Here is a 21,815-nt window from a genome sequence, read left to right as displayed (position 1 = left end):
GCGTCTATGAGCAAGTGAAGTATAGAAGGGAGGAAAGATCTACGAGAAAGGAGAGAGGAGATGAAAGAATGATGAAATGGGAGAGAAAAGGATATAGAAATAACAGGAGATGAGAAAGGATAATAGAGGAAGCGAAAGAAGGGAGGAATGCATGCGTATGAGTGCGCGCCCGTGAGAGAGGGTGAATTGGCAAGGTAGTGAGACTTGGGGCGTCTGCAGACACTCGACAACTGTGATCAGCTATTTTAAAGAAAGCGCGGACTCTGCTTTGGCTTGATAATGGCCTGTACAAACACACATGTGCCTTCAAGGTCAACAAACTAGGAAGGGCACCCTGCCCCGAACTCGTCAAGATGATGAAACGGAACTGGCAACGGGTTTTATTAATTTAAATAAGTCTTTGGTAAAGCGCTGTGCCTTGACTGCAAAGACAACAAATCCGACCATAAAGTAACCAAAGAGTTCAGCCAAACGGGGTGAAAAAACCTTACCCGGCAGTCTGATCACAGGCCCAGAAAAGCACTAGTCAATAACTAGACGCTGCAGAGGATCGTAAAGAGCCAAAGAAGCTCTCGGCATTGCTGTGGCAGAGGGGGGGCATTCCTTTGAAGAATGATGCGGCGGGCGGGGGAGCGGCAGCCTTTTCTTGAAGTCTGATGCGGCGGGCACGCGATAGGCTGGCAGCACTGTAAACAAGTCTTTGGAGGAGGGCTGATTAATGCGATGATGTGAGGCGGCTCGGGGGACAAATGGCAAGCGCGTGGACGGGCACATGCACTCTGCGTAATCCGCCTGCCAAAGCCCCTTGTTCAGCTTTCGTGATCCAACTCTATATGTCTCGAGCTGCAATGCGCTTGCGCATTGGTAGGTCGAGACCTAAAAACAAATGTCTGTTTATGAAATAATGAGTCACTGATTCACAGAACTAACTTAGGACAAAATCCTAAACTTACTACCATTTTGGTATTCACAGAAGGCACTTACTCATTTTGGTATTCATAGAAGGCACTTACTCATTTCGGAATTCACAGAAGTTAGGAGTCCTAACTTTAGGACTCCTGAATGCCTTCTGTGAATACCGAAAGTCTTAAAGTTAGGATTTTTCTCAGTTTAAGAGTAGTAAAGTTAGGACTCCTAACTTTAGGACTCCTAAACTGAGAACACCAACTGTGAATACCAAAATGAGTAAGTGCCTTCTGTGAATACCAAAATGGTAGTGAGTTTAGGATTTTATCTTAAGTTAGTTCTGTGATTCGGGCCCTGAGAGGGGGTGACTGAGATTAAGTGAGGAACTATATGAGTGAGTGACAGAACGTGGCTGGGAGAGTGAGTAGGTAATTGAGAGTGTGTGTAGCAGAGAGTGAGTGAGAATGGGTGAGTGAAAATGAGATTCAGTGAGTGACTAACAATGACCTACTGAGGAAATGTGCCAGTCTTATGCCTGAGGATATTCAAAAGGTGAGGAATCTGCAATTTAAATTCTGTATCAGAAACAAAGATGCTACCTCCGAGTGATGAATATTGCCCAAAGAATTTACAAATTGGGGTGTTGCTAATGCTCAAAGGAGTCCATTGTTGTAACTAATGTTACAAACGTTAGCATAAAGAGAGCATCATGCATCCTGTAGGCTGACTAAAAGAAATTTTTACATGAGAGGCTTACCTCTTCTGCTGATGACCTCTTGAGACTTTGATCAATTGCTTTACGGGCTTCCAGTCCCTAAAAACGGTAGATAACAAAACTGATTAACATGGCCAAAACAATCATACCAATGCTTTAATGCATCAAAGCAACAGAATAAAAGGAGAAGTATGCAACTCTTGGTTATTGGGTTTTCAAATGTGCCCATTATTTTATTTCATCTTCTATTAAAATGTTTTTCTAAATGTGCTCAAGATATAGGTGGGACCTTATGTGAGGGATCTATGCAAGTCAAACACAATCATGATAGTTAGCAAGGAAATATCACTTGTAATCCTTGTTCTCCAACGTGCGGCTCTTGATTGAAGACAAAAATACATCATTAGTTCAAGATCATATTTTATTAAATTAATTTTTCATTTAAAAATGCCAATAAATGCAGCAGCCTTTCCAAAATGAATATAAAAGGAAACCCTGATGAAAATTAGGAAGCTGGGTACCAGATAGGTAGCAGGTCAGTAGTGGTGAAATATGACACTGCTCCTACAAGAATGAAAAAGTTGTGCATACATAGGATATGAATGCATCCCTGAACTTGGGCACACCATAGGTTCTCTTACAAGAAGACTCCACAATGATTCACCATGAGTTTTGGTATTTATTCTTTGTTTCCAAATTAATATTTTGATATTTTCTTCATATCATACTTAATGTCATCGTGTTTTTAACATATCCGGTGTGTTTCCACAAAGCTCCAATGCATTTCGGGCTCACGCGCCCTTTCTCAAGGAGCTGTGTTTCGGCGTTCAAGTGGTCAAGTCGCGTATCAGTTCGTTGTGCTTCAGACAACCTGGTTGTCTGAAGCACAACAAACTGATATGCGATCGAACATGCTCATATATCCACTATTTCCTTGACCACTTGAACGCCGAAACACAGCTCCTTGAGAAAGGGCGCGTGAGCCCGAAATGCATTGGCGCTTTGTGGAAACATACTGGATATGTTAAAAACATGATGACATTAAGTATGATATGAAGAAAATATCAAAATATTAATTTGGAAACAAAGAATAAATACCAAAACTCATGGTGAATCATTGTGGAGTCTTCTTGTAAGAGAACCTATGGTGTGCCTAACTTTTTCATTTATTGCACACGTAATTGGACGGTTACGTAGCCTGAAGGAGCACCCAACCTAACTTTGAACTTTTCAAGAAATTGTAAATATTTTGTGCTGTGCACCTCTGCCATTTTCAGACTGCTCCTACAAGGACACAAACAAGTTCAATTCAAATACTACCTTCAGGAACAAATGAGGATGACTTCTCTTCATCACTATCAATGCGAGAAACACTGTCTAAGGCTGCCTAACAGCTGGGAGGGCTTGAATTCCACTAACCCATTTCGACTGAGGTGATTGCTTTTAGAAAAGGAGTCTTCCTATAAAGATGCTGACCAATTAGTTTAGATAAAAGCAAATTGAGCTGCCAAGGAGGAATTAGTGTCTTTAAGGGAGGAAAAACTTAAAAAAAATAAAAAACGTTTAATGACAGGAAATTTGAAAAAGTTACTTACGTTTAGTAGACCTTATCTGGTAGAGATTCTATATAGGTGCAGATTCCTTATCTTAAAATATTTCTCAGGTTTTAGACAGGATCCCAAATATCTTGATCAGTTCCTCTGCATGCTGGTAGGTGTGGTTGTTTGGCTCCGTAACGGTTTTGTGAGCCAGGAGTGATGTTCCTGGTACCCATGAAGGCGTCACTCCAAAGCACTGACATCAGTTTCTTTTGGTGACATTTCTGCACCAAAGCACAAAGCAACAACAGAATACTGATGGACCAGTGTGCAGACACTAAGGGTCATATTTATTAAGAAATCACACAGCACAGCAAGTCACCTTGCTGAGATGCGCTGCGTGATAGGGCAGACATGCATCAAACTTGACAATATCCATTGCATTCCTGTCATTTCCCAGTGCGGGCACACAATATGTTGCCTTCCGCCAATGCAGGCACTCTTGCACCATGGCGCCTTTGTTGAAAGCAGGATTATTTCTGTGCAAGGAGGGGCACTTTCGTGCACAAAAACAATCCTCTGAGGCTTTCTCCTCTTTCTAGGTGTGCTGCAGAATGCATAGAATTCCATCCATATGGTCATTAAGTGGTTCCTTAAAGGTCTATTCAGAGTGTTTCATGGAAAGAGGAAAAAACTAGGAGAAAGAAAATAAGTTACTTACCTGTAACTACCGTTCTCCAGTATTGGTATATTTAATAGATCTGCATGCTTGAATCATTTCCCGTTGTCAAGGTAGGAGTCTCGGGGTATGTTTCAAAGCAGTAGAAACAGTACACATAGCTTATATTGGCTACAAGACACTACTTTGATTAGCTTCTACATATCATTTATAAAGAACTAAACTCCAGCAAATCAGACGACAGCACCCTCTAGAAGACTCCCTACAGAGGCATCTTCCCTCAGATTTATTTTTCCCTAGTGGGAATTGTCTTAGCAAACAAGGAGAGACTTTGTGGGGAGGAGGGTGGGTAGCATGTACATTTATGAAAGATACCCGTACTGCAGAACAAAATAAGTTACATACCTGTAACTATAGTTATCCAGTATTGGTATCTTTCATAGATACACGTGCTTGAATCATTCCCCGTCGTCGAGATGGGAGTCCCTCGGTAAAAGATCCAAGCAGTGCCTTACATTTTTTATAGGCTATAATGGCCCAAGGCCATCTAAACAGTAGCCTATCTATGTCCTTTTAAAAAAGGACTAAACGTTGGTATCCAGCTAATCAGCTGTTAGCACCCTCTAGAACACTCCCAGCAGAGCCCAGATTTTCTAACCACAAGTGGGAAGTAAGGATCCCAAATTCAAAGAGAACTGACTCCACGGGGAGGAGGGTGAGTTGCATGTGAATCTATGAAAGATACCAATACTGGATAACCGTAGTTACAGGTAAGTAACTTATTTTCTTATCCAGTATTGTGGTATCTTTCATAGATTCACATGCCTGAATCAGAATATCAAGCAGTACTATGAAACTGTACTGTTGTTAGCGGACGGTGTGAGACATATAACCTTAAACTTCCAATTTTATAGACATATACAAGAAACATTTCTAGTAATCATTTAAAATTTAGCAGTAAATGTGTGCACTAATCGTTCCAGCAAAATAGAATGCTAAAACCACCACTGTTGAGATAAATCTTTCAGGATACATGAGTATTCACATATATTAAAAAGAGTTATATAGACATTTATCTATACATTTCCAGATTAACACAATACCTTTATTAGAAGAAAGAGAGAGCATCTGTTATGTCAAATAAAGAGGCTGACCTTAATTTAAGAGGTGCTGCAGCACTGCTTGACTAACCGCTGCATCCTCTCATTGCATAGACTGCAGACAGTTATGCTTCGTAAACGTGTGGACATTCTTCCATGTCACAGCACAGCATATCTTGTCCAATATCACTCCAGCAAATAAAGCTGTAGATACAGAAACTGTTCTTGTGGAGTGTGCATTAGTGCTTCCTGCCAGAGGCTTGTTAGCCTTTTCGTTACAGAACTGAATCGTGGATGAGACCCATCTGGCGATAATAGCCTTTGTTACAGCTGTTTCTTGTTTTCCTTGTCCGTAAGCGACCAAGAGCTGATCTGTTTTCCTTATCTCCTTCGTCTTGTGTAGGAAGAATTTCGAGCACCTCTTGATATCCAACGTATGCAATGCCCGTTCTGCTGGGCTAGATGGATTTGGAGAGAAAGATTGCAGTATCACAGGCTCATTGAGGTGCAATTGTGTTACTACCTTTGGAATAAACTATGAGTTTGTCCATAAAGTTACATAGTATTGAGTGTAATGTAGAAAAGGTTCCTTAACTGTAAAGGCTTGTATTTCACTCACACAAATTGCAGAAGTAAGCGGGATACCTTCCATGTGAGAAACTTAAGCTCCGCCTTGTGAATTGGTTCAAAAAGTTGTCTTATCAACTGCGCCAGGACCACATTGAGCTTCCATTCTGGAGGAGGTGCACGCACCGGGGGAAATGTGCGAAAAAGACCTCTCATGAACTGCTTTATAAGGTTAGATGCACAGAGAAGGACCTTGAGGAGATTTCCTATAACAGGAAATTGCAGCCAGGCGAACCTTCACTGAAGATAAAGTGAGACCTGATTTAGCCAGAGAGAGGAAGTATGGCAAAATATGTTCAGCAGGGACTTGCAGTACGTGAACTTTATTTCTTTCGCATCAGAAACAGAATCTTCTCCCTTTCAAACAATATGGTTTGATAGTGCTTTCAGCACAGGAATTAGCAATGATTTCTCTACACTCTTGTGGTATATTTAGGTCCCTAAATTCTAGGAATTCAAGAGCCATGTGTAGATGAAGAGAGTGTGAGTCCGGATGATTCACTTGGCCTTTGTACCTCAATAACAACGTTGAGGATGGCAGTAGGCAAATGGGTCTGGCCTCCGACGGCAGGAGCAGTTCCGGGAACCAGTATTGCCTGGGCCACAACGGCGCTATCAGGATCAGTCAACAGCCTTCCAATTTAATTTTGTTTAGCAACCTGGGAATTAATGGGATGGGGAAAAGCATAGGCATATATCCCTGACCATTGCATTAAAGAGACACTCCCCCTTGACCCTGGTAGAGTTATTCTGCTAGCATTATACTGGCATTTGGCATTCTCCTCCGTTGCAAAGAGGTCCAATGGTGGTTTCCCCCATTTTCAAAATACCTTGTCCAGCTGGGATTGTTCTAGCTCCCACTCGTGACAACTGGGAAGAGACCTGCTAACGTGTCTGCTAGAGTATTGTGCAGACCCCTGACATGCTCCGCCTTTAACAAGATCCCATAATCCGTTGTCCATTCCCATAATTCTTGTGCTTCTTGAGATTGCGTAATCGATCTTGTTCCCCCTTGCATGTTGACATAGTACATGCTGGTCGTATTGTCCGTACGAACCAACACTGAGGAGCCCGCTATTCTTGGCAGGAAAGCTGGGAGAGATAGGAATATAGCTTTGAGCTATAAGCTGTTGATGTGCTGCTTTCTCTGCGCCGAAGACCATTTGCCCTGAATTTGCAAGTCCTGTAGATGACCTCCCCAGCCCTCCATGGAGGTGTCCGTTGTTAGAATGAAGTCTAGGGTGCTCTGAAGGAAAGTTAGCCCTTGAACGAGATTTGTTGCCTGAAACCACCACTGTAGTGTTTCCACCATCCGTGCAGTGATTCGCATTACATCTTCGAAGCATCCCAAAGCTAGTTGCCACTGTTTCTGTAGTTCCTCCTGAAGAGGCCTCATCTTCAGTCTGGCTAGAGGTACTAGGTTTATAGCTGAAGACCACATCCCCAGGAACGATTTGTACATTCACACAGAAACTGACTTTTTTTTACATGGTTTCTGCAAGCCTTAGCAGACTTATCCGTCTCTCCTGAGACAAGAACGCTTTGCAGTGAATGGTGTCTAAGGATGCTCCCAAGAAAGATATTTCTTGAGTTGGATGCAAAACTAATTTTTTCACGTTTAGGGTAAGTCCCAACGTATCGAACAATCGGAGGCAAGCTTTCATTGTTCGATCTGCCTCCTGCACTGTTGCTGCTTTGTGCAGCAATTGTCGAGGTACAAAAATACTTGGAACCCCTGAGACCGCAGGGTTGCCGCTACTGGCGGTAGGCACTTGGTGAAGATTCGTGGTGCTGATTTGAGGCCAAACAGGAGAATTTCCAGTGCTTTGGTTGGGTTGGGATATGGAAATATGCGTCTTCCATGTCGAGTGAAGCCATGAAATATCCTTTATTTAAGCAACCCAGGATATCAGAGAGCATTACCAACCTAAACGTCTGTTTCTTGAGAAACTCGTTAAGATTTCTTAGGTCCAGAATCGGTCTCCATCCTCCCGACTTCTTTCTTATTAGGAAAAAATTAGAATAAAAACCTTTTCCTTTCTGAGCGAATGGTACTTCTTCTATTGCCTCCTTGAGAAGCATGGCCAAGATTTCCATTCGTAATAAGTGAAGATGAGGGGGACCCCTAGGCAGAGCGGTTGGTGGCCGCTGAATAAATTCTAGAGTGTAACCATTGGTGACTAGGTCCAATACCCAGCGATCTGATGTTATTTCGTGCCACCTTTGTACATAACCAGAACTTTTCGCACCCATGGGCAGGCAGGGAAGATGGGCTGGTACCCTGACATGCTCATTGCTTTCAGCCTGAGTCAGAGCCTTGTTGGGGTGCTCGCTTGCGGCATCCCTTGCAAGAGAAACCAGCCATCGATGATTGACGATAAGATGGAGGGTTATAAGATTGCCGATATTGAGATTGGTATGGCTGAGCCCTCTGGTATCCTCCTTTGTAAGTAGCGAATCCTCGCCCTCTAGCACCTCTGAATGGTACTGTTCGGTACTCCAGAGCTCCCAAAGAATTTGAGGTGTCTGTATAATTTTTGATTGCCAATAGAGCTTTATCAATGTGTTTTCCAAAGAGTGACTCACCGTCAAAGCCATATCAAGAACCTTTGCTTGTACCTCAGGTCTAAAGGCAGTTGCCTTAAGCCATCCTTGATGTTGAAGTACAGCCGCTCCTGCCAACTTTCTAAAACCAGTATTTGCCACGTCAAGGGCACAGTCAAACATTTCTGAAGCAGCACTCTCACCCTCCAGCAGGCTCTTGCATGCATCTTGTCGGTTTTCCTCCGGGATGAGGTCTATTAGTCCTGCCATGTCAGACCACATCTGGCGGTCCTAGCGGCTGATAATGGCTAGAGCATTTGCTGCTCTGATTGTCACAGCTACCATAGATGAAAACCATTTCCCATGGATGTCCATTCTACGCCGTTCCTTATCAGGGGTGGTAGTAATCGGGGTAGCCGGGTCCTTAGGACACCTCTGCGCAGCCTGGGAGATGACTGAATCTGGCTTAGGATGTCCCATAAGGCAAGATGGAGAGTCATCCGGAGCCCTATATTTCTTCTCCACACAAGGCAGCACTCGTGGTATGGATGCTGGTGTTTTCATAGTCCTGATGCCCTCCTGCCATATATGGTCAATGATAGGTATGGAGTGTATCACTTTCCTTGTGTCCTCTTTGAACTTGTATAGGAAACATTCTGTTTGTTTTACAGTAATAGGCAAATGGAACCTGTTGGCTGCCCTTTGCATTAAGTTGTGAACCCCAATATCTTCTGGAGGAGAGTCTGAAGGAAAGTGCGGAGGAGGGGGTGGTGTTGGAATCCCGTAGTCATCACAAGGATCAGGAGCAGATGCTGGATCTGGCAGTTCACCTTCCTATACCTCTTCTTTGCAGGAGGAAGTGTTCGGTGCTTCAGGGTCGATTGCCCTCGAGGTCAGTATATTCACAGGTGTGCTCGGCAGTTGAGAACCTGGTGCACCTGCAGGTTCTTCCGCTTAAGGAACCTGGTTTTCTGATTGATGATGCTGAAGAGGGAATTTTTGTATATAATCCGCAAACATGGCGGTAGATAGATCACATCGCTGGAGCGTGGTTGCTGTCGGAAGTTCAATTGATAACTATGGCGTGGAGCCATTTACCCTTCATGGTAATATTGTGCCTCATCTTGATAATCTTCATCCTCTTCATCATCCTCCTGGCACTACACATAGAGCTCAGATGGGCTGGAAGTTACCCCATCATCATCATTGTCATCATCCTATTCCTCTACATACCCTTCCAACGGATGCGATGGAAGCAAAGGTGACACCTTGCTATAGTCCTGCATAGATGGGAGTAAAAATGTCTTTGTTACTCTAGTGACCTGAGTAATCCTCATCAACTGGGGCATCAAAGGTGCAGAAGTCATAGGCAAAGGCACATTCTTCATCGACGGTGCTGTCGTCAATGGTGCTGTCGTTGTCCGTATTGCCACTGCCAGTGTTCTTGTCGACGGTGTCTTCGATGGTACCTTTGTTGATGGAGGCTTCGTCGCGCGTGTCTTCGTCAACGATGTCAATGATGTCTCCGTCGACAATGTCTCTGCCGTTGACGGTATCTTTGTAGACGGAGGGGCCTTGAAAGTCTTGGATGGCGATGAAGCTCTCGTCGTCGAACTGGAGACACTGGCAGAGAAAATAGGAGACTGGATCGCCGTCAAGGATGTTACACAGATTGTCGTCAATGATAGAGATCGTCATTGACAATAGCTTTTTCAATGTTTTTTACTTACAGGATCAAAAAAAGGTAGTCCTAGGGGGATCTCTTTTCTGCCTGACAGGTGTAGAGTGTGCAGATAACTTTGGTTCAGAAGAGTTTTTGGTAGTCTTCTCCTAACTTGAAGCTCTTTCCTGGGAAGGTTTAAAATGCTTCCTTCCCTCACCTGAGGATCTGTCCTGGGATCTAGCTCTCTTGTGGGATGTTGAAGCTCCAGCCTCTTCTTCATCAGAAGAACAAGATTGCTGTTTTGTGGTTTAGAGCCACAATAACAATCTTCCCTCTCTGTCCTTGAGGGTCTTGCTAGAGAAGGTGCAACAAATTTTACAATCTCTCACCTCATGCCTGGGATGAATGCAATAAATACATTCCTTATATGGATCATCCACATGGACCCTTTTCTTCCCACAGGTCTTATAAGGGCGGAAAAGGCATTTCTTGTCTGACATGATGTCTAGATTTGCTGAATAGTAGAAAACTGAGTAGCACTCAGGGAGACTCCCTTCCACACTACGCGTGGTAAAGATCTGAGGAGAACTGGCATCTGCAGGGAGTGTTCTAGAAGGTGCTAACAGCTGATTGGCTGGATGCTAACATTTAGCCCTTTTTTAAAAAGGACATAGATAGGCTACTGTTTAGATGGTCTTGGGCCTTTGTAGCCTATGAAGCATTTAAGGCACCGCTTCGATATTTTACAGTGGGACTCCCACCTCGACGACGGGGAATGATTCAGGCATGTGAATCTATGAAAGCTATCCCAATACTGGATAACAGAGGTTACAGGTAGGTAACTTATATACTTCTCCAGTATCGTATCGTTCATAGATTTGTACGCTTGAATCAGATAAGATAACAGTTACATCATTATTTATAGGATCATGCTAAACATAGCACTATAGTGGACTGTGGGTATAAATGTATTCAAACAAGGCTCACCTTATTGGAATAGATTGCACAATACTTCTTGTCCCACAGCCGCATCACTGCATTGCAACAATTCCAGGCATTAATGTTGCATGAACATATGCCTGTTTTTCCACGTCACAGCTCGGCATATGCTTTTAATAGGCACTTCAGCAAATAAAGAGGTTGATGTAGAGACTGCCCTAGTAAATTGTGCTTTGACACTATCAGCCTTAGAATGAGAGAATGTAATAGCAATTGATTTCTATCCAGCTATGCTCGCCTTGGAAACCTGATCACCTCTATTATAGCTCTCATATGCTTCGAGCAGTTGGTCTGTGTTTCTTAACTGCTTAGTGCGATGTAATTGAAACTTTAGGAATCTTTTTATATCTGGTGTGTGCAGTGATTTTTCCACACCTTTCTGAGGATTTGGGAAGAATGCTTTGAGTACAATAGGTTCATTTAGATGAAAATGTAAAGACACCTTTGGAATGAACATGGGATTACTCCTTAGTCACAGCGTCATCCTTAAACTTCAAGAAAGGCTCCTTAATAGTGAACGCTTGCATTTCACTCACACTTCTGGCTGATGTAAAAGCAACACCACTTTCATGTTAGAAATGTGGTCTCTGCCTTATGTATAGGTTCATAGGGACTCTTTATCAGCTGTGCCAGTACTGTGTTAAGTTGCCAGGTGGGAAGAGGAATCTTTATCGGAGGGAAGACTCTGAATAGACCTTTAACCCCTTCAGTGCTAATGACAAGGGTAACTCGTCATGGAGTTTCCATTGATTTCAATGGAAATTACATTGAGGGGCCAGAGGTGCCTTAGCAGCCAAGTGGTTAAGGAACTGCTAGATTACTCTATTAGACCATAAGGATGGAGTTCAAGATGTACGTCTGTATCTTGAAATTGCAGCTAGATTCATTATAATTAAAGCATGAACTAAGCCTGATTAAGCCAATGATAGGTAAAGTAAGATGTGCTCTGGTGGTACCAATATAGGTTGAAGAATCGTCTTTTGGTACCATAAACAAAAATGCTTCCACTTTAATCTGTATGCTTTGTTAGTGTTATCAGCTCTGTCAAGAATATCTCTGTATAGAAATGCAATTTAAATTTCTACGTAAAGGAACTTCAGAAAAGACTACTTCAACATTAGAATAATAATACTGCAATTTTCCAGTTCTATAAAACAAACTAGGTAAAATACTACATGAAATACCATAGGTCAGTGGTAAGTGATGGTAAGTAACCCCTTCTGCTACTGATGTGGGCAACTTCATGCACACGTAGCAATCACTAATTTCCATAGCTTCTACATAATGTACTAACAGATTAGCAAATACATTTAAATGAGTTCTATTTCTAGCTCTTTTATAATGTAAGTCTCCCTCACCTGGTGCTTCTAAATCTACTCCAGGTTGCTTAAGACTAACTGCTTTCTCATGTATATGTGTATATATTGTCTTATGTGAATCTACTTGCTCAGGTATATTAGTGTTATTCTGTATTTCTTTGCTCATTAGGTAAGGTATAGCTAATGTCAATCCAAACCATACTATAACTAACATTACTATACTACATGTACATATTCTACAGCATGTCTTAAAACAATTTATTTTCGGTCTTCCGTTAACATTATAATCAGCCATTTCTGTCTAAGGAGAATTTATCCCCTCTTGGTAACTTTTTAACCTGTGTTTCTTTTCTCAAATTGGTCTCACTTCTTCGTCAATCTGATCAACAATCAGTTTGTCATCACTTAATTCCAGATTTTCGAAATATTCGAGTATGACGTAGGTCCACTCAGGTCCTTTAAACTTGTTATTCAGTTTTTTCAAACATGGACTTCTCCTTTTGTGTTGCTCTGTGGACGGTCCAGCTTGGCTTGTTATTTCGTTTACTTGCTCTGGTTCTTCATTTATTGTTTTAAGGCGAAATTTCAGTCTTTTCACAAACCTAGGCCACTTATCTTCTTTTCTAAGTCTTTTAGCTGGCACTGTGCTTTGACTTTTTTCATATGCTCTTTTATTTTCGTTCGGTTGTGGCACTATTTGTTCTCTGTCAGCTTCGGAATTCCTCTCTATCTGACTTGGAACAGGTCTTATTTTTATTTCTTCTGCCTGGATACTAATCTGGTCTTGTTCAGGAGTTTGCTGTACTTGACTTTGACTTTTTTCACCTTCTTCTTCCTGAACATGTTTTTCTACTCCTGTCTGGTCCTGCTCAGGTCTTTGGTTTTTTTGATTGTCTTCTGCCTGAGCGTTCGCCCTTATACGTATCTTTCCCTCCTCAGACTCTGGAGTACTGGCTGGATTTTCAAATGTCTGAGTACACCAACCTTTCCCTATCTGGTCCTCCTCAGAATCACTTTTGATTTGGATTTCTATGATCTGAGTGCCTTCTTCTATTCCTGACTCATCCTCACTATCATTCTGTCTATCTAGATAGGTTTGACTTCTGGTTCTCACAAAGTCTGCAGGTATGTCGACTACTGGAATCCATTCATCCTGACTGGTGCTCGGTTGTTCTTCATCAACTACTTCGAGATCAACTTCTTGAGGCCCCTCAGCTGCACAACCTTCAGCTCCTACGTCATAAGGTTCAGTCACCCTTTCGGTGTGACTCGCGTGGATCCAGTTTGGAATTTCCCTGCACTTAACAACTGTGGTAGTCACCACTATTACTTGATGAGGCTCTCCCGACCTTGGTGCCAGGCAAGATTCTCGAGTATGTTCTTTTATTATTACCCAGTCACCTGGATTTAGGTCATGTGCTGGAGTTGATTGTCTGGCGACAGGGTCTTCCACAGCCTGGTGAGAGAAAGAACGCACTTGGTCAGCCAGTCACTTGCAGTACTTGAGCACTAAATCATCAGATATATTTATCAGCTTGTGTCCTGGTACCCATGCCTGCCTCATTGCTCTTCCCATGAGTATTTCATGGGGACGCAAGCCTGTGTTTCTGTCTGGAATGCTTCTGAGTCCCATCAGAACAAGAGGTAAAGCATCAGGCCACTCCAATCAGGTAGAATCATACATATTTCCCAATCGTCACTTGATTGTGCCATTCAGTTGTTCTACCACTCCAGAAGCCTCTGGGCGGTATGCACAATGCAGTTTTTGCTCAATTTGGAATGCTTCACAGATCAGACGAAGGATTTCATTATTAAAATTAGACCCTCGGTCTGATTCAATTGTTACTGGAAAACCAAAACGTGGTATGAGTTCCCTCAGTAATAGCTTAGCTACAGTGATGCTATCATTCCTGCGAGTAGTGTAGGCTTCCACCCATTTTGAAAATAGGCAGACAATGACAAGGACGTACTTCAGTCCTTGGCAAGGGGTTGTAGTCGTATGAAGGGACCTTCTGCCTTTCCAATCTTTCCTGGCAACACTACAGTTCTCTTACCAGGATTCCTTCTTTGACATGTTATACACCTCTGGCAAAGACTCTCTGCTACATTCCTAAAACGCACAAGTTACTTACCTTCGGTAACGATATATCTGTAAGAAACAGTAGTTAGTGTTAGATTCCTTACCTTAGAATATCCCCAGGCGTCAGACTGGATCCGAAAAGTTTTGCACAGCAGTACCCCTGCGCATAGGTAGGCGTAGTCTGTGGCTCCGTGTCCGTTGTCGGTGTAGTTGGCGCCGGAATGACATCGTCGAAGTACTTAGACGCCGCCCTCGTGCGCTGACATCAGGTTCATATACACAGCTTTCCGCGCCAGAAACGCAGAGCCATGATAAAAACCGACACTGGTGCCATGAAACTAGGGCCCTCAAAGGGAAGAACCTTAACCCTAGATATCGGTTTGCAGAACGAGGAGGATGGGTGTGGTGGTAAGGAATCTAACACTAACTATTGTTTCTTACAGATATATCGTTACAGAAGGTAACTTGTGCATCTGAAAGAAACAGGTTAGTGTTAGATACCCCAGCAATACTAACCCCGGTGGTGGGTCTGCGAACCAATGATCACACCAGAAAGTCCTGGAGAACAGAACGGCCGAAAAAGCCATCTCTCCGGACTTGGCTATCCAGGTAGTAGTGTCTAGCGAACGTGTGCAGCGCGGCCCACGTAGCTGCCTGACTGATGTCCTGCAAGAGGACTCACCAACCCAGGGCAGTAGTAGTTGGCCTGGCCCGAGTGGAATGAGCACACAGCCCCTCCGGGGGCTCCTTTTTAGCCAGTGAATTACAAGCCTTTTTGCACAAAACAACCCATCGAGAAATGGTTCGTTTGTGCACCGCCCGTCCCTTCTTAGCACCCACGTACCAACAAAGAGCTGGTCGTCCACCTGGTCGTCCACCCGGAACTGGCGTGTGTTGTCCAAATAGAAGGAGAGCGCATGTTTTGGGTCCAGACGGTGGCGCGCCTCTTCCTCTTTCGAGGGATGCGGAGGCGGAAAGAAGGTGGGCAAGGTGATGGACTGCCCGATGTGGAAGGATGTGGAAGGCTGTGACTACTTTGGGCAGGAAAGAAGGACGTGTTCTCAAGACAACTTTGTCCGGATGGACAGAGAGGAAAGGAGGTTTAGAAGAAAGAGCCTAGAGCCTACTCACTCTCCTGGCAGAGGTGATGGCAACCAGGAATGCAGTCTTAAGAGTAAGAAGACGGAGAGGACATTTGTGAAATGGCTCAACGGGAGCGCACATCAGATAAGTCAGAACAAGATTCAAGTCCCACTGAGGCATCACAAAAGGAACATGAGGAAACATGTGAGTGATGCCCTTCAAGAATATATTAACAACAGGGGACTTGAAAAGAGAAGGCTGATCAGGAAGCCTTAAGAAGGCTGAAATGGCAGAGAGATAGCCTTTGATAGTGCCGAGAGAAGAGCCCTGCTGGGCAAGAGAAAGAAGAAAGAGGAGAACCTCTGAAAGGGGGGCAGAAAGTGGATCCACAGCCTTTGCTGTGCACCAAGCCACAAATTTGTTCCACCTGCAGGCATATACCGTTTTTGTGGAAGGACGCCTGGCTGCCAGAATGACATCACAGACTTCAGGAGGCAAGTCAAATGGCCTCAACTGCCGCCGCTCAATCTCCACACAGGTTCGGGTAGAGGACCGTCCCCTGCTTCTGCGACAGAAGGTCCTCCTGAAGAGGCAGACGAATCGGGGGATCGACTGACATGCTGAGTAGCTCGGGATACCAGTATCTTTGTACCCAGTCCAGAGCCACAAGGATGACTTGGGCCCGGACGCGCCTGATCTTCTTCAGCACTCTGGGCAGAAGTGGTACAGGCGGAAAGGCATACAACAGACCGCAGCTCCACTCGCGACAAAAAGCGTCTCCTAGCAAGTGCCGCCTTGGAAATTCCAACGCGCAGAACATTGCGCGTTCTCTTCTGTGGCAAATAGATCTAACCAAGGCTCTCCCCACTGCCGAAAGAGACCTTGCGTCACGTCCGAGTTCAGACGCCATTCGTGATCTATCATGCACCGAAGGCTGAGTTCATCCGCCCTGGCGTTCAGGGAACCTGCCAGGTGTTGAACCACCAGGGAGACACCCTGGTGTTCCAGCCATTGCCAGAGGCGCAGATCCTCCTGACAAAGGGTCCACGACCCCACCCGCCTTGTTTGTTGCAGAAACACATGGCGGTGGTGTTGTACGTGAACACCTGCACTGCACTTCCCCGGACAGAGAGAAGGAATGCCTTCAGTGCATGATGGATTGCCCGCAGCTCCAGAAGGGTGATGTGGAGCCAGGACCCCGCCGGAGACCAGAGGCCTCTAAACTCCCTCTCTCCCATGTGGCCCCCCTAACCCAGGAGGGACGCATCTGTCACAACTACTGTGAGAAGTTGGCCTGATATGCAGTGCTCACTATTCTAGTGATCACTATGTATCAGTCCAAACAACCCTTATTGATGATTGGTTGTAAGTCAACCTTATAGACCAGCTATCCTAGTAGCATGGATACGAGCAGTCTAAGGCTAAGACTCTAGAGGGCGTGTTAAGCCAGCTGTTTTACCATCACATTACCCCTTGAACACCAAGTGAAAGGACACCACACAAGTTGTTATGAAAATAAACAGATATTTATTTATAACAAGACTACCCTGAACTCTTTATGAGTCAGGGAGCTAAGCACACAACAAAACTCTTACGAAAATACTTTAAGTCGCACAATTTACACAAATGCCCGAGGGGCACGAAAAACCATATACTACAAAAGTGGAATGCGAAATTACTAGCAGGTAAGTACTACTCTCATAGGCTTTGGGATCGCTAGGACTGGACTACTGAACCTTTAGATTACCAGCAGGAGGCCTAGGGAACTCGGGTGCAGAGTGTGCACTCTCACGCGGGATGCGGGACAAAGTCTATGGAAGCTAGAATTTACAAAGTCACTGTTCTCGGGCGAACCCGACTAGCTGGGATGAAAACGGGAGTGGATCCGAACACTTAGAGTGTTGGACTATGCTGGAGCACCGGAGTACTCAGTTTACCTAGCCCAGGGGCTGCGGCTGCATAGGGTTCAAGTTGCGTCGGAAACCCTCGTTGACGGACCAGGAGCCTGAAGAAGAAGTTGCTGGCAGGCGGCCAGTGAAGAAAAGTTCGAAGAGATCCAAGCCTGGATCAGGGAAGAAGAAGACCTGAAAGCAGAGGGGACCAAGTTCTGAATCACTAGCCAGTGATTAAGTAGGCACCAGGATGGCACCGGGCGAAGTCACCGCAGTCAGGTGAGTGGGCGCTGCTGGGCTCTGCAGTCTCTCGGACCAGGAGGCGTTGTCGGCGACCAGGATGGAGGTGCGAGCTGTCCCACGAAGGTTCTTGCTGTCGACGTCGCTGGACCCAGGATTGGGGCAACAAGTCTTGGCAAATGCAAGGCCCACGCGGTGGACCTAAAATGGCGTCTTGAGTGGACCAGGAGGGTCCAGGGTGCTCCTCTGTTGGAGGGGAGCAAGGGCTAGTCTGGAGCAACCAGACCAGCAGTAGTTGTCGTCGTGGAGCGTCGTGAGAGGGCCACTAGCCAACGGGCAAGCGACCTGGACAACGCGGTTGGCAGCAAAGAGCAGAAGGGCCCCACGCAGATCTCGTGGATGCAGGGGGGCTGAACTTCGGTGCTGGAGCTGCTCAGGGTCGGGGCTTCTCTTACCCTAAAGCACTCAGTCGAGGGTCACTCGGGAGTCGTGCTGGACAAGCGTCGTGCAGTTCTGAAGATGGCCGGTCCCTCGAGGTCTCGTCACACCCACGGATCACAGCTGGGCTGATGATGTAGGTTGAGGTCAGAGGTGCCAGGGAAGCCGGTTCTCGTCGTGCTGGAGCAGTCTTGATCCGAAGGAGAGACTGGCAACAAACCGCGATGCTTGGTTGGTGCCTGCTGCTGCAGGGTGACTACTCCTTAGTCACAAGGGAGAATCTTGGGAAGAAGTCTTGAGTTCCTTTCGTGGAAAGTAGTTTCAGGATTCAAAGATGATCTGATTTGGAAGGGGGCCAGTTCCTACCTTTATCCTGCAAAAAGGGGCTGGCATGCGACTAAGTCCTGCCCTATGGGTGGGACTAGGAGGGGGGTGGTTACACCCCTCTCCTTTGGCGGGCTTTCCCCAGGCCAGGGGCTGGAGTGCCCCTGGAACTGGTTTCAGCCGGCCTATGCACAGTGAGCACCGGGGTGCCACTTGCAGTCACCTTCCTCTAAAGCCCTGCCTACCTAGAATACACAAAATCCTGTCTGGGACGGTGCTGGCACCGCCCCTGGCAGGAAACCCTTTGTCCTTGCCTCCTGTGCTGGGAGGACTCCCAGCAGCAGGAGGGGAGACTTGTGTCTCGGTGGCAGCATCCATCTTGTGGAGCTGAGGCTATGTCTGACTTTAACCGGGGTTACAGGTTACATACATGTCGTGTCCCTCTAGAAGGGTGGAATGCTAACCCCGTCGCCAGAATTGGTGAGGGGTTAGTATTCCAATTCGTATGACACCTTACTCGACATGTTTTGATAAAGCGATACCAGAGTTGGCATATAACCGCGAGGATTATAATGCACTTAAGAGTATATGGTATGCGATATCATGGAAACGGCTAAGGGATGGATCCTGAAAGCCGCAGACAGGCTCAGCTCATGCCAGAGCACTATCTCACACGATTCCAAGCACTCTGCCTTCAGGATTGTTAAGGCCTGCCATCGGAGTGACTGATAGGAGATCTGTGTGCCCATTTAGGTTTAGATATAGGAATACTATATCTACAGCAAAGGGTGATTACACCAGCCACTTTGCCCCAGCTGTCAAGCAGCCAGTTGTGTCTGATTTGGATGGCCAGCCAGGGGTGGCATAATACATGCTGCAGCCCCTGGTAGGCCCTGGGTACACCTAAGCCCTGGGTACCTAAGGTACACTGTACAGGGACTGATAAGGTGACTCAGTATCCAATTAGATATGTACCTAGGGTACATGGAATCCATTTTACAGAGAGAGCAGTAGGCCTGGGGTCCTGACTAGCAGGGCCCCAGGTCAACTAAGTCAGAAAACCAGCAAAACACCAGGCAAAAAGTTGGGGGCAACCATAGTCAGGGATCTACCTTCCTACATAACCCCCCCCCCCCCAAACGAAAGGAGATAAGGCTATCCTTGCCAGGTAAGCCTATATTGCCTGAGTGGCCATATAAGGAAGTACCAGCACTGGCATGGTTACCCCATATCTCATGGTCCACTAAGCAATCCCTCACCCTAAGGGTGTCTGAGGGTCTCCACCATAGGGAATCCCTACCTGTGGTGTGCTTTGGCAAAGTAAAGGGCTGGTGCTGAAATGGAGTACTGAAGAGAGGCTCCACTAATTTTGGGCTCAGCTTCCTCCAATCATTTTCCACCATAGAGGCCTTTCTTTCAAAGATTGAGTTGTTTTGGGCTCTCAGGGTCAACCTCTGGCTACCTACAGCTGGAGGTTGGGTCCCTCTGTTTGGCTTACTGGGGGGACAGGTCAGGTTTGGGGCCCTCAGGTCCCAGGTTTGGCTGTGCCCAACAGTGTCCATCTGTGGGAGGTCCCTAACTAGATTTAAGGGGGATCCCTCAGGAGTCTGTTTTATTTTCACTTGGCTAGGATTACTAGCTTCAGTGCCCTTAATCTGTTGATTGAGAAGTTCTTTTGGACAGGGGGCCCTTTGGGTTCCACCACTGGCCTCCCTGACCTCTACAGCCCTGGGCTGACTGAGGCAGGGTAGAGAGGGGCAGGTTACCTGCTCCAGACTGGGTCCCACCTTGGAAGGGTCCACTGACATCAGGGGTTCTGCCAGGCTAGGCCTAACTACCTCTGTGGCAGTTTCTTCACAAGGGGTCAGATCAGTTCCCTGAGGAGGCTGATCCTTTCCTAAAGTCTGGTGGGAGGGAGATTTCTCTTCCTCCTCAATGCTCTCTGTCTCAGTGGAGTGATCCATAGTTTCAGGCTTCACAACCCTATCATCTGTCTGAGTTTGAGCTGTGGCCATCACAACTCTCCCAACCTTTTCAGGAGGGGGCTCAGTTTGGGTGTGGGCTGTGACCATCACAGCCTTTACAACCTGTTCTGGGAAGGAAGTTGTCTGAGATTGGGCTGTGACTGGCACAGCCCTCCTGACCTGTTCAGGGAGGACATCTTGGACTGGGGCTGTGGCTATCACTGCCCCACTAACCTTACCATGGAAGTTTACCATTTTAGAATGGGTTTCTAGCTCTACTTCAGCCCAGGCTGAGAGCTCTAAATCATTCCCCAGTAGGCAATCTACAGGCAAGTTTGCTGACACTGCCACTCTCTTGTGGCCAGTGACACCTCCCCAGCTGAGATTGACCACTGCCATGGGATGATCTCTCTGTACTCCATCAATATTGGTCACCTGGTATGTGGCACCAGGTAAAAGTTGCCTTGAGGGGACTAGACTCTCAGTCACCATAGTGATGCTAGCCCCTGTATCTCTATAGGCCTCAACTTTTATACCATTGATGAGGGGCTCCTGTCTGTACTTGCCCAAAGTGTTGGGACAAGTTGTGAAGTTGGCAAACCCCATGCCAGTCTCACAGACAAGAGTATCTAAGTTTGGGGACCTGGTTAGGCCAGAGTCCCCAGGAACTCCCAAAGTAAATGCACCCAAATTCTTGGGGGCACTCCCACCACCTGGGGGATTACTACTAATAGTAACAGGAGGTTTGGGAATGTTACTTGGGGGTATGTTCTCCTTATTGTTATTCTTTGGGCAACTGCTGTCAGTTTTCAAATGACCCACCTGTTTACAGGGATAACAATAAGGTTTCTTCTGGGCATTGGAAGGATTCTGGGACCCACCCCCCTCAGAGGATTTTTGGGGCCCTGATGTGGTTTGATCTGAAGATTTATTCCCACCCTTCTCTTGAGGCTTGGTTGATTCCTTTTTCTGGTCACCACCTTGGTTCTTAGGCCTAATCCTGGTTCTGACCCATTTGTCTGCCCTCTTACCCAATTCCTGTGGAGAGGTCAGATCAGAGTCTACCAGGTGCTGGTGTAATAACTGGTTCTGACAATTATTTAAGACTTGCTCTCTCATAATAAGATTATACAATCCTGTGAAGTCAGTAACCTTGCTACCCAGTAGCCAGCCTTCCAAAGCCTTAGTGGCACAATCAACAAAGTCAGCCCAATCCTGAGACTGAGTTTTCTGGGTATCCCTGAACAGCAACCTGTACTGCTCAGTGGTTAAGCCAAACCCATCAACCAGTGCATTTTTCAGGACTTGGTAATTATTAGCATCCTCAACTCTAGTAGTGAGGAGCTTATCTCTACCTTTGCCATCAAAGGAGAGCCACAGTATAGCTGCCCACTGACTTTGGGGGATGCACTGTACAGTGCAGGCCCTCTCCAAAGCAGCCATCCATTTCTGGATGTCATCCCCTTGTTTAAAGGGGGGCACTATCTTTGTCAGGTGTTTAGTATCTAAACCCTTCTCTTTTTCTCTTGGGAGATTGCTGCCACCAGTGGGAGCTAACCCACTCATCTGCTGCTCTCTAGCAAAGGCAAGCTTCTCTTTGGCCAGGGCAAGTTCTTCCCTTTCAATCCTCAGTTTAGCTTGTCTCATCCTTCCTTCATGCTCTCTTCTCTGAGGGGAAGTCAATCTCCTTTGTGGAGAGTTCCC

General features: G+C 45.8%; 1 protein-coding gene across 14 annotated transcripts in view; it reads right to left on the bottom strand.

The window, feature by feature from the left end:
- Positions 1 to 21,815, bottom strand: part of LOC144773261 (uncharacterized) — a 7,170,044-nt gene that overhangs the window by 4,975,756 nt on the left and 2,172,473 nt on the right. For all 14 annotated transcript variants that reach the window (XM_078658159.1, XM_078658161.1, XM_078658167.1 and 11 more), the window contains one exon: positions 1,664 to 1,720. In XM_078658159.1, the coding sequence (XP_078514285.1) occupies positions 1,664 to 1,720 (57 nt within the window). The remainder of the gene's footprint in view (positions 1 to 1,663; positions 1,721 to 21,815) is intronic.

The sequence above is a fragment of the Lissotriton helveticus genome, chromosome 8 (genome assembly GCF_964261635.1).
Source record: "Lissotriton helveticus chromosome 8, aLisHel1.1, whole genome shotgun sequence".
Taxonomy (NCBI): Eukaryota; Metazoa; Chordata; class Amphibia; order Caudata; family Salamandridae; genus Lissotriton; species Lissotriton helveticus.
The sequence above is the reverse complement of the archived record's forward strand: the minus strand, read 5'-3'. Positions and strand labels throughout refer to the sequence as shown.